The 13,218-nt window shown below is 40.2% G+C and overlaps 1 protein-coding gene across 1 annotated transcript; it reads right to left on the bottom strand.

The window, feature by feature from the left end:
* Positions 1-6,170: 6,170 nt before the first annotated feature.
* On the bottom strand, positions 6,171-12,399 carry LOC148003914 (uncharacterized). Its single transcript, XM_087569082.1, has 3 exons — positions 9,023-12,399; positions 8,760-8,820; positions 6,171-7,613 (listed from the first exon to the last, which is right to left on the bottom strand). The coding sequence occupies exons 1-3, from the start codon at positions 9,141-9,143 to the stop codon at positions 7,148-7,150; spliced, it is 648 nt and encodes a 215-aa protein (XP_087425208.1). The 5' UTR covers positions 9,144-12,399; the 3' UTR covers positions 6,171-7,147.
* Between the last annotated feature and the right edge of the window lie 819 nt (positions 12,400-13,218).

The raw sequence follows: 13,218 nt of genomic DNA, 5'->3' as shown, positions 1-13,218 counted from the left end.
TCAGTAGCACTTGTGCCTGTCCTCCAATAGCGTGCTCATCTGTCTCCCCGCCCAGCCCTAGGAAGGACCCACCTCGCCAACTACCACTGCCCAGCCGCTTGCTCCTCCCTTTAGTGGGCGGTGACCCTGTGCTCACCCGGTCCTCACTTCAACCTGCACTCAGCTCACAACATTCAGTAGTCTCTTTCCCTTCCGCCTCCTGGAATCAAAGTATACAGCTTGCATAACCCCTGGTACTCAACTTGCAGTGGGGTTATTAATCTGTCCCACAAGTGGAAGGGTGCCCAAGATATTAACAATTAAAGGGAGATTTGAGAAAACAAGAGTTTTGCTTTGTGGCTGTTGGGATTCAGACCTGACAATCAGCTGACCTTCATATATTTAACACACCAAAGCTGTCTGGGCCTCCAGGTTCTCCCAGCACTCCTCAGTCCCCACCTGCAACAGGGCGTGTCTGGCATACCCCACCTTGTACCTTGAACTTTACAGCACGGGGGCCGAGTTTTCCCTTCCCCAGAGCTCTTCCTATATAATCCAGAAATTTTGTACTCTGTCTTTCTGTTTCTCCAACTCTCCCTCCCCCTCCCCTTTCCATCCTTCCCTCTGTTCCCTCCACCTTCCCTCTCACCACCCCCCATTACTTCATTTTTCTCTCCCTGCTTGCCTTGCTCGCTCTTTCTCTCTTTCTCCCCACCCTTTGTTATCCTTACTCCCCATATCGACTTTTCTGACCTCTTTGGGACTAGTGAACTCTATCCTTGGGAACAGTGAGCCCACTAGAGAATTGCCCCCAATAAACCTGCAAACACTCTAATTTGGCTTGGGTTGAATCCTTCGTGCTGGGCTTAGGTAAACTGCAGCTAGTTTTCACTGGTAGGTACTGGAACCCTGGGAGACAAACCTTGAGGAACACTAGTGTTAGCCAGCACATCCTCTTCAGTGGGAAGATAAGCACACATTCACACACAGAACTAATGTGACATATATAGGGGTAGGGAAACCTATATATGAACATAGCCAGATTCCTTCAGTAAAATCCCAGGGCTTATTTTCTTGAAGGAAGTCATTGCTTTGGAAATGACTTCCTGTTCTCTCCCTGCCTGCAACAGGGGGTGGGTGGGTGGGGAATCTTTCTCAGTTCTTCTGTCTTGTCTTACATGATGGCTATTCCTTGTATTCAAACTGACTACATGTGGAATTAACTGAAACTGAAAGAGTTTAGGTACTGTGGGGGGGGGGGATTACTCTTAATTATAGCTTTTGAAACGTGAAAACCCTTCTTTAATCTAGATTTTTTGAGTTGTTAAGATCCACCTTTTCTCTAGGCCAAAGCTTCGGGTGGCAGCTTACATATATAAAGAACACTGAAGATGGTAGCTCATTCTCTTTGTCTACTTACGTTACCTCGGGCTAGCAAGTTCTTTCTTGCCTTTTCTTCTTTCTCTCTTTTCTTTTCTTTTTCTGGCATTAAAAAGGCTACTTCTTTGAAACTCTGGTATATAGAGAAGACAGACAGACATCCAGCCACATAGACTTAAGCACATTGGATTCTTCAACTTTCCATTGGAAGACAGCCACTGTTAGTGAGACATTCTAGTAAATCCGCTTTTAACATGCATACAGAGATTCATTCTATCAGTTCTGTTCATTAACAGAATCTTTGGTAATATAGCCGTGTGTGCATGTGTGGTTTTTGTTTTGTTTTTCCACTTTTCCATTGAGGAAGATGTCCCAGCTAACAACTGTGCTCCACAGTGTTTGTCCTGTTTCCTGCTTTTCTCCCAGGCTTGTCTCAGACCTACCAGGTGAGAAGTAGCTGCAGTTTACCTGAACCCAGATGAAGTCACAAGGCTCAGGGAAATTGCAATGCCAGAGTAGATAGGTTGGGTAAAACCTAATCCTCCACAATGGGAAGGCCCAGAAGATATGGCCTTCACGAATCCTATAAGATGCAATCTGGTGAGAGGGGCACCAACCATTTGAAAAGTGTTGTTCTTGCCCTTTTCTGTGTGCCAGACCTTAGGGTTGTAGATGTTGCCGAATTAGATGAATTAAATTCAATGCTGCCACCTGGCCATAAGGTAACAAGGGCCAGGTGGCAGCATTGAATCACCAGAGACAAGGTGATCGTAGTTATTATAATAGACAGAGTAGACAAACAACGTTTATAATGACATAGCCTGTAATGATCAGCACAGGAGAGGAGAAATGTACAATGGCATAACTCGTTCGGACCTTTGGTAGTGCCTAATCAGACATGGTGTTTTAAGACCTGAAATAGATAAGAAGCTTACTGCATATCTGTTTTATCTCTATAAGCAGACAAATTCTCAAACAAATGAAATGAAAGAGAGGCTACATTGGATCCTGGCAAAAGGCAATCTTGGCCAGTGAATCAATTTCCAGACTTGAGTCGGTTTGCAGACCCAGAACCCCTTTAATGAAGGGGTGGCCAGGTTCCCCAGAGGAAGGATCTTGATAAGACACCTAAAATTTTGCTATTAGCCTCTTTCCAGTTCTTCTCCAGCGAGACCTACAGCCTTTTACAAGGGTAACTGTACACTGGGGAAAGGAAATAATCAGGCTTTCTGGGGTCTATCGGATACTGGTTCTGATCCCAGCAGATCCCAAAAAATACTGTGGCCCTCCAGTTAAAGTAGGGGCTTATGGAGGACAGGGGTTTAATTGAGGTTTGACTGATGCTCAACTCACAGTAGGTCCAATAGGTCCCTGACACATCCTGTGGTCATATCCCCTGTTCCAGAATGTATAATTGGGATAGATATACTTAGAAGTTGGCATTCAAACTCACAGACCATATGAAGTTCAAGAAGAAGAAAGACCAAAATGTGGATGCTTCAGTCTTCTTTGAAGGGGGAACAAAGTACTCACAAGAGGAAATACAGGGACAAAGAGTAGAGCAGGGACTGAAGGAAAGGTCATCCAGAGACTGTCCTACCAGGGGATCCATCCCATATTCAGCCACCAAACCAAGTCACTATTGTTGTTGCCAAGAAGTGCTTGCTGACAAGAGCCTGATATGGATGTCTCTGAGAGGCTCTGCTAAAGCCCTACTGATACATATGAGGATGTCTGCAGCTAACCATTGGACTGATCATGCAGACCCCATTGGAGGAGTTAGAGAAAAGACTGAAGGTGCTGAAGGGGTTTGCAACCCCATAGGAAGGACAACAATATTGACAAACCAGACCTCAGAGTTCTCAGGCACTAAACCACCAACCAAAGAGTACACAAGGAGGGACCCATGGTTCCAGCCACACATATGTAGCAGAGGATTGCATTGTCTGGCATCAATAGGAGGAGAAGCACATTTAGTGGGTGTATTTACATTCTGGACACAGCACATTCCTCACTTGGGTGTGTTACTCAGGCACATTTACCAAGTGACTAGGAAAGCCAACGGCCTTTTATGGGGCCTGGAACAGAAAGCTCTTCAACAGGTCCAGGCTGCCCTACTACTTGGACCATATGATCCAGCAAACCATATGATACTCGAGGTTTTTGTGGCAGATAGAGTTGCCGTTTGGAACCTCTGGCTGGCCTCTGTAGATGGATCACAGAAGATACCTTTGGTATTTTGGAGCAAAGCTATACCATCATCCGCAGACAACAGCTCTGGGCCTGCTGTTAGGTCTTAGTAAAAACTGAACATTTCGCAATGGGACACCAAGTTACCATGTGACCTGAACTGCCCATCATGAGCTGGGTGTTATCAGACTCTCCAAGTGAGAAAGTAGGACATGGACAGCAGCGGTCTGGTATCAAATAGAAGTGGTGTATATGTGATTGGGCCTGAGCAGTTCTTTAAGGCACAAGCAAATTACATGAAGAAGTTGCCCAAATGCCTATGGTTTCTACTCTTGTTACAATGCCATCTGCTGCTAAGCATGCACTTATAGCCTTATGGGGGTGTGCTCTATGATTGGCTGACTGAAGAAGACTAGGACCTGGTTTACTGCCGCCTCTGCATGTTATGCAGGCACCATCCGGAAGTGGACAACTGCAGAATTACAACCCCTTTCCGGGACAACCCTGAAAGATACAGGTGAAGGAAGATCTTCACAATGGGCAGAACTTCGGGCAGTACACCTGGTATTACAGTTTGTGCGAAAGAAGAAATGGCCAGATGTACATGATTGTTCACTGACACATGGGCTGTAGCCAATGGTTTGGCTGGATGGTCAGGGACTTGGAAAGATCACATTTGGAAAATTGGTGAGAAAGACATCTGGAGAAGTATGTGGATGGATCTCTCCAAATGGGCAAAGATATTTGTGTGCCATGTAAATGCTCACCAGAGGGTGATTTCAGCTGAGGAGGAATTCAATAATCAACTAGATAAGATGACATGTTCTGTGGACAGTCAGACTCTTTTACCTGCCAATCCTCTCATTGGTCAATGGGGACAGGAACCAAGTGGCCATGGTGGCCAAGATGGAGGTTATGCTTGGACTCAACAACACGGACTTCCATTCACCAAGGCTGACCTGGCTGCAGCTGCAGCTGAATGCCAGATCTGCCAACAGCAGAGACCAACACTGAGCCCCAGATATAACACCATTCCTCAAGGTGACCAGCCATCAACCTGGTGGCTGGTTGACTACACTGGACCACTTCCTCCATGGAAAGGACAATGTTTTCTTCTTACTGGAGTAGATACTTATTCTGGCTATGAATTTGTCTTTCCTGCACATAATGCTTCTGCCAAAACCAGCATCCATGGACTTATAGAATGGCTTATTTAGTGGCATGGTATTCCACACGGTATTGCTTTTGACCAAGGAAATCATTTCAAGGCACTGGTGTACTTATAAAGTAATTCTCGGAAAGTATTTGCTGTGTAAATGTCTGTCTAAGTGGCTACACTTGTGGTCCCTAGTCCATATTTAAATTGTTCAAAACTTAACCTGGGGCCTGAACCTAAAAGAGACTTAAGGGTGACAGCATAGGAGGAAAATAAAATCTACTCTCAGCCAGCTCTTATTTGAGTATTAGCCAGAGCTGAATGTATGCTGTCATTAAAGAGATTTCTCTTAATCTTTCAATAGTGTGTGCAGTGATTTAAAAGATCTTACCAAATGTTTTATAGTCATAGATTTCCTTCTCTATCAGTTCTTTCAGGACTTCAAAGACTACTGAGATATGCAAAGGCTTTAACAGACTGATCATACACTAAAGGTTTTACTCCTGTGTGAAGATCCTAGGAAACTTTACCACATTGACTGTGTTTATGGAATTTCTCTGCAGTTTGACTTTTTCTCCTATTTTGTAAGACTACTGCTACATGCAAAGGCTTTACTACATTGTTGACATTTATATATTGTCTCTCTGGATGTATTAGTTTATGTATTTGTAGATAATTGTGCTGTGAGAAGTGCTGGAGTCCATCTCTGGTGGGGTTCTGGAACCTGAGGATAGATGTATGGTCTTGGCAAAAGTGAAGACTCTTGACTGCCTGTTGGTTGACTTTCAACCAAGTGGCACTGAATAGCTCAACCCACTTTTCTTTATACAGTCACAAGCCTGTTCCCATGAGCAGTGATATCATTGGTTGTTCTGCTTAAATGAAATCATAACATCAGCATCATAAAAGCCCCATCACTGTAAAAGCCCCCAGTAGTTTTTCTTCCCCCTTCCCATCTCCTGCTAGGTGAATTAGTTCCTAACCTCATTTTGCACTACAAAGCACAATTAAAGCAAGCCAAAAATAAATATCCAGCCAGAAATATCCTGTGGACATGAGCACAAACCCAGCTGGTAGCTGGTTATTGAGCTATGCAAGGTGAAACACATTAAACAGTTGTGAGTATAAGTCCATTCATCAAATAGCATCCCTTTGTCATAATACTTTCTTAATTGCACATAGAGATGTGCTCATTGTACCAAGCAATGTTTCCTAATAAGCACCTATCAATTTGATACCTTCTTTCTAAGAACCTTTTTTAAGTTTCTATTGATCAGCCACAGCTTCCCCATTTTAAGTCTCTGTGTATCAGGCATAGCGTCCTCAGAACACTTATGCAAGCAGGAACCACTGCTCTCTACAACTGCCGCAGGCTTACTCAGTGTGACTGTAGCTATTTTTCTAGGACATGATTACGTGCCCCCAAATACTCAGGATTAATGGTCGCATCTGGAGGACCAATAGAGGCAAAGAAAAGAGACGAAGCCTTTACTCCTTGAAAGAGTATTGAGAAAAACACAGAATCACTCATAGAATTTTCAGCCTACATGAACCCAGCCTCGCCCATGATTGAAAGGTGAAAACAAACATTTTTGAGTATTAATAACATAGCAAAAGCAAGGAGAGCTTGTAGCACACACGATCTAGATGATAAGCACAGAGGCTACTGAATTCACCCCAGGTCTTTGTTAAGTGGGAAGAGATTACCATGGGCTTTGCCACAGGAGAATCCTATCAGTGAAACACTCATACTCTGGTCCCTGCATGGCCCCTGCCAGAAAAGGCTTTATCACACTGCTTATATTCATAGTGTTTCTCTCCAGGATGTGTTCTTTCATGTATTTGTAGAGAACTATGATATACAAATTTTGGGAACAAGCGAAAGAAACGTGTTTTAAGTACAGCCTTTTTGTTGCTGGACTCTATTTAATCATGGAATGAAACTATGTTAAAGTTCCTAGGTTCTAGGGGAGCTGGAGAATTACCAATAGCTGAACAGCTTCTGTCATTCATCTTTTCTTTCATAAAACATGACTATTCCTAATGGCAAAAGAACAAATGGATATGATTGGTTAGATGGTAACACCTATATTCTATATCCATTGACACTGTACAGTCACATAAAGAAAGCCCCTATCCCTAAATGCAGAGTGTTGGAAAAATGTATCTGTCACTTGTCACAGATGTTTGTGGTTTTCAAAATTAAAACCTTATTAACATGGGTTGCAGGTGAGCTCCTGAGTATATTCCACAGTCCTGATTGATCAGATTGATTACAATAAATTCTTGTCATCTGCATTGACTTGGTATTGGAGTTGTATTGGTTCTAAGTGGACTCATAAGACACAGGCTGTACCACATTGCTTACATGTGTAGAATCTCTCCAGTATGAATATTTTTATGATGATGAAGACTATATAAATGTGCAAAGTCTTCACCATATTAAATACATTCATGAGGTTTCTCTGCAGTATGAATTCTTTTATGCCTTTGAAGATGACTTTGACGTACAAAGGCTTTACCACATTGGTTACATTCATAGGGTTTCTCTCCAGTGTGTGTCCTTTTATGCATTTGGAGACTATTGTGATATGAGAAGGCTTTATCACATTGATTACATTTGTAGGGTTTCTCTCCAGTATGTATTCTTTTATGTATTCGGAGATGATTATGACATACAAAGGCTTTACCACACTGGTTACATTCATAGGGTTTCTCTCCAGTGTGTGTTTTTTTATGTATTCGGAGATGACTGTAATGTGCAAAGGTTTGACCACATTGATTACATTTATAGGGTTTCTCTCCAGTATGAATTTTTTCATTCCTTTGAGGGTGACTCTGATATGCAAAGGCTTTACGACATGGAGTATATTCAAAGGTTTTCTCTCCAGTATGACTTCTTTTATGCCTGCAAAGATAATTGGCACATGTGAAAGCTTTACTACATTCATTACACTGATGAATCTTTTTATCTGTATGAATTAATTTTACAATTTAGTTTAATGGTAAGGAGGAATCAGATCTTAATGTTTTATCACTTTGTTTACATTCATGGTTCCCCCCCTTTGGGTTGTTTTGTGTCTTTGAAGATACCTGTGATGGTAAAAGCATTTATTACATAGCTTACATTTATAGCATCCTTTTTCTATGAAGTCTATCACATATTTGAAAACAGGAAAAACTCAGAGCTTTACCACACTAATTGCATTCATATATTTTCCTTTAGTATGAACCATACTACATTTGGAAAGTGGACCAGTGCAAATAGAATAATTTCCAGATTCCTAGTACCCACAGGGATTTTCTGCAGTGTGAATTTATGGGTGAATTCCCAATGAAGTTGGAAAACTAACCAAATGTAAACTTGTATCATACTCAGAAAGTCTACTAAAAGTGGGGAGGCTACTATATATCTTCTAATTTTTCTGGGAGAGAAAGAGAGGTACTTTGTTTCTTTCAATATCCCTATACTCATATGGCTTGAATCCATTGTGACATAAGATATACCTGTTTAAAAAAAGAGTAACAAATAAAATAACAAATGGGAAAACATATTGCGTTCAGACTATGTTCCTCATAGACATGTGGTATAGGGATTAAGGTTTCTCGACATCAACATTCTTGATTCTCATAAACTGCCCCTCTCACTAAGCTTAGCAATGTTACTACAAGTATATGAGGAACCCTAGGTTTGACAATGGACTATTGGGAAAGTATAAGATTTGGAAATATATTTATCACCTACTCAGTGTAACCAACCTTTTGCGATCTGAGTGGTATGAGACTAAACAAATTGGCAGTTCTTCAGCATAGCTCTAATGGGACTATGATACAAAAGGTGATATCAGTTAAGATACTGTTTCTTTCTTAAAAGAATGCCTTGGAAACGAAAATCAGATACCTGATATTGAGGTACATGGTTTTGTGAGAACTTAATAATCACTGATATACTTAAAACAGTACTTTTTTACACTGTTGCTTTTCTTTTAAACTTCCACAACACATTAAAATTTCTTCAGAGGCATATTCATATCAACTTGCACATGAAAATTACCTTCCATGTCTTCTGGGACTTTGACAATGTTCTTCAATAGCATGATCTTCCCAATTGTAACCTAAAATATAGTACCAGAAAAATGCATGATATATTATTAGAAATTAGGCAAAATTTAAGTTACTATCTTCACTGAGCCTTAGAACAATGTCTAACTTACTCACTTTATTCTTCATTCTCAATTGATATTACAGAAAAACATCAATACCAAAGAAACAGTAGTGCCCTCATTTTAAAGAGTGAAAGAAAATTCACTGTCTTACCTATAGCAGTGAGGTTCCTGTAGGTCTCCAACATCACATCTTTGTAGAGACTCTTCTGAAAAGGATCCAGCAAAGCCCACTCTTCCTGAGTGAAGTTCACGTGCACATCCTCATAGGTCATTGCATTCTAAAATATCTCATCCAAGTGTACAAGAGAAAGCATGATACTGACAACACAATAAATGTATACTTCAATAACAATATAGTCAATTTACTTCTGATGTATCCCCCCCTTATTTCCTAAGCAGAAGTCTTATATAATTCCCAGGTCATTTTAGAAGAAAACTAAATGGGGTTGGGGATTTAGCTCAGTTGTAGAGCGCTTGCCTAGCAATCACAAGGCCCTGGGTTCGGTCCCCAGGTCCGAAAAAAAGAAGAAAAAAAAAAAAAGAAGAAGAAGAAAACTAAATGAGGTTCATCTCTGTCATTTCCTTGCTCTTTGAGTAGGATGTAGCCTTGCAAAAGAAATGCCAATTAATACATACACACACACACACACACACACACACACACACACACACACACACACACACACACAGAGGGGGGGGGGCAAGCAGATCAACAGTACTAGGTACACATTAGGGAAATTGTATGAACAAATACTAATTGCAAAAAATGATGGGTAATCTGGGTGTATTGGCTCATGACTTTAATTCCAACACTCAGGAGGCAGAAGCAGGTGTATCTCATTGATTTGGATGCCAGCATGGTCTGTGCAATGACTCAGCAGTCGTGGATTGGTGCACTGTGACCCATCCCACAATACCACCTGCCTCCTAAGAGGTCTTCTCTAACCTGAGACACACACATAGGAAATCCCCCAACCTCCACCTGCTGGAACCCTAGGAAGCCCACTAGTCATGGGCTATGCCCTGCCCTGTGGGAGCTCCATCCACCTTCTGGTCAGCACCTATACCTGAAGTGAGGATTGGTGCACTATACTGCACCCCACTGTATGGCTCTGCCTGCCTCCCAGAAGGCCTGCTCAGACCCTGGATACACAGCTCTACCTACCTCCCAGGAGGCCTGCTCCAACCCAGATAACCAGACCAGTCAACACCAGTGAAAACCAGATGGCTAAAAGCAAGCACAATTAATTAAGAGAAGCCAATGTAATATGGCACCATCAGAACCCAGCACTCTATTACAGTAAGCCCTGGATACCCTAACACACCTGAAGAGCAAGACTATAACTTTAAACCCCATCTCATAAAGATGATAGAGGCCTTTAAAGAAAATAAATAATTCCTTTAAAGTAATGCAGGAAAACATAATCAAACAGGTAGAAGCACTTAAAGAGGAAACAAATAAATACCATTATATACAAAAAATACAACCAAACAGGCAAAGGATATGAATAAAATGGTCTATGATCTAAAAATGAAAATGTAAGCAATAAACAAAATGCAAATAGAGGCAACCCTGGAGATGGAAAACCTAGGAAAGAATACAGGAACTACAGATGCAGCCATCACCAAAAGAATACAAGACATGGAAGAGAGAATCTCATGCATAGAAGATACCATAGAAGAAATTGATGCATCAGTTACAATAAATGCCAAATGTAAAAAATTCCTAACTCAAAACATCTAGGAAATTTGGGACACTATGAAAAGATCAAGCCTAAGAATAATAGGAATAGAAGAGGGCGAGGATTCCCAGTACAATGGGCCAGAAAACATCTTCAACAAGATCATAGAAGAAAACTTCCCTAACCTAAAGAGATGCCTGACTTAAAGAGAAGCTTACAGAACACCAAATAGATTAGACTAGAAAAGAAAATCCTTCCACCACATAATAATTAAAACACTTAATGTACAGAGCAAAGAATGAATATTAAAAGCTGCAAGGGACAAAGACCAAGTAACACACAAAGGCAGACCGATCATAATTATACATGACTTCTAAACAAAGACTCTAAAAGCCAGGAAATCCTGGAGAGATGTCTCGCAGACCCTAAGATACCACAGATGCAAGCCTACTATAACCATCAAAACTTTCAATCTCAATAGATGGAGAAACAAAGATATTCTCTGACAAAACCAAATTTAAGCAGTATCTTTCTACTAATCCAGCCCTACAGAGGATACAAGAAGGAGAACACCAACACAAGGAGGGTAACTATATCCAACAAAACACAAGAAATTAATCATCTCACAGCAAAACCAAAACATACAAACTTACATACAAAACCAAAACATACAAACTTACATACCACCTCCAATATCAAAATAATAGGAACTAAGAAACATTGGTTATTAATGTGTCAATATCAATGTACACAATTCCTCAATAAAAAGACACAGGCTAACAGACTGGATTCATAAACAGGATCCATCATTCTGTTGCATGCAAGAAACACACTTGAACAACAAGTTAGACACTACTTCAGTGTAAAGAGCTGGAGAAAGGTTCTTCCAAGCAAACAGACCCAGGAATCAAACTGGAATAGCTATTCTAATATCTAATAGACCTTCAACCAAAAGTTATCAAAAGAAATGGGGAAGGACACTTCATACTCATGAAAGGAAAAATCCACCAAGATGATATCTTAATTCTGAACATCCATGACACAAATGCAAGAACACCCATATTCGTAAAGAATTATTATTATTAAAGCTCAGAACACATAGTGAACCACACACAATAATAGTGGAGGACTTCAACACCCCATTTTCACCAATGAACAGGTCATCAAAACAGAAACTAAACAGAAAGAATTATGTTATGAACCACATCGATTTAACAAATATCAACAGAATCCTTCATCCCAAAACAAAAGAATATGCCTTATTCTCAGCATATCACAGAACCCTCTCCATATAGTGAAGCCTCAACAGATCCAAGAACATTGAAATAACCCCATGCATTCTATCAGATCACCATGGTTTAAGGCTGGACTTCAACAACAGAAACAACAGAAAGCCCACATAGCCATAGAAAATGAATAACTCTTTACTCAATGATTAATTAGTCAGGGAAGAAATAAAGAAATTAAAGACTTTCTAGAATACAATGAAAATGAAGGCAGAACATACTGAAACTTCTTGGACATGATGAAAGCAACACTAAGAGGAAAACTTCATACCACTAAGTCTCTTTATAAAGAAATTGAAGAGATCTCATACTAGAAATGTAACAGCACACCTGAACGAAAAGAAGCAAACAAACCCAAGAGGAGTACACAGCAGGAAATAATCAAACTCAGGCTGAAAACAATCAACTAGAATCAAAGAAAACAATACAAAGAATCAGCAACATGAAGAGCTGGTTCTTTGAGAAAAATCAATTAGGTAGACAAACCCTGACCTAAACTAACTAAAAGACATAGAGACAGTATTCAAATTAATGAAATCAGAACTAAAAAAGGAGGCATCACAGCAGAAACTGAAGAAATTAAAAAATTCATTAGGTCATACTTCAAAAGTCCGTATTGTACAAAACTGGAAAATGTAAATAAAATGGATGATTTTCTAGAGAGATACCATGTACCAAAGTTAAATCAAGATCAGGTAAACTATATAAACAGACCCATAACCCTTAAGGAAATGGAAATAGTCATTAAAACCCTCCCAACCAAAACCAGCCCAGAGCCAGATGATTTTAGTGTAGAATTCTAACAGACTTTGAAAGATGAGATAATACCAATACTCCTCCAGCTATTCCATAAATAGAAACAGAAATATTGCAAAATTCATTCTGTGAAGCCACAGTGATTCTAATGCCTAAACTGCACAAAGACTCAACAGAGAAAGAGAATTTCAGATCAACTTTGCTTATAAACATTGACAGAATAGTACTCAATAAAATTGTGGTAAGCCAAACCCAGGAACAGGTCGAAAAAATCATTCTCCATGCTCAAGTAGGCTTCATCCCAGGGATGCAGGGATGGTTCAGTATATGAAAAACCATCAACATAATCCACCACATAAACAAACTGAAAGGAGAAAAAAAATCACATGATCATTTCATTAGATGCTGAAAAAACTTTGATAAAATCTAATAATACCCCTTCGTGTTAAAAGTCTTAGAGAGATCAGGGTTGCAAGGCACATACCTAAACATAATAAAAGCAATAATATACAGAAAGCCAATATTCAATATGAAATTAAGTGAAAAGAAACTTGAAGCAATTCCACTAAAGTCAAGGAGAAAACAAGGCTGCCCATTCTCTCCCTTTCCATTCACTATCATAC

Source organism: Rattus norvegicus, chromosome 9, assembly GCF_021556685.1.
Source record: "Rattus norvegicus strain SHRSP/BbbUtx chromosome 9, alternate assembly SHRSP_T2T, whole genome shotgun sequence".
In the NCBI taxonomy this organism is placed as follows: Eukaryota; Metazoa; Chordata; class Mammalia; order Rodentia; family Muridae; genus Rattus; species Rattus norvegicus.
The sequence above is the reverse complement of the archived record's forward strand: the minus strand, read 5'-3'. Positions and strand labels throughout refer to the sequence as shown.

Excerpts from the sequence above, each read along its gene's own strand:
- LOC148003914 (XM_087569082.1), bottom strand. The coding sequence starts at position 9,143 with ATGACCTATGAGGATGTGCACGTGAACTTCACTCAGGAAGAGTGGGCT. Across the intron at positions 8,821-9,022 it reads CAGGAACCTCACTGCTATAG|GTTACAATTGGGAAGATCAT; the intron begins GTAAGACAGTGA and ends ACTATATTTTAG. Across the intron at positions 7,614-8,759 it reads AGTCCCAGAAGACATGGAAG|GCATAAAAGAAGTCATACTG; the intron begins GTAATTTTCATG and ends TTATCTTTGCAG.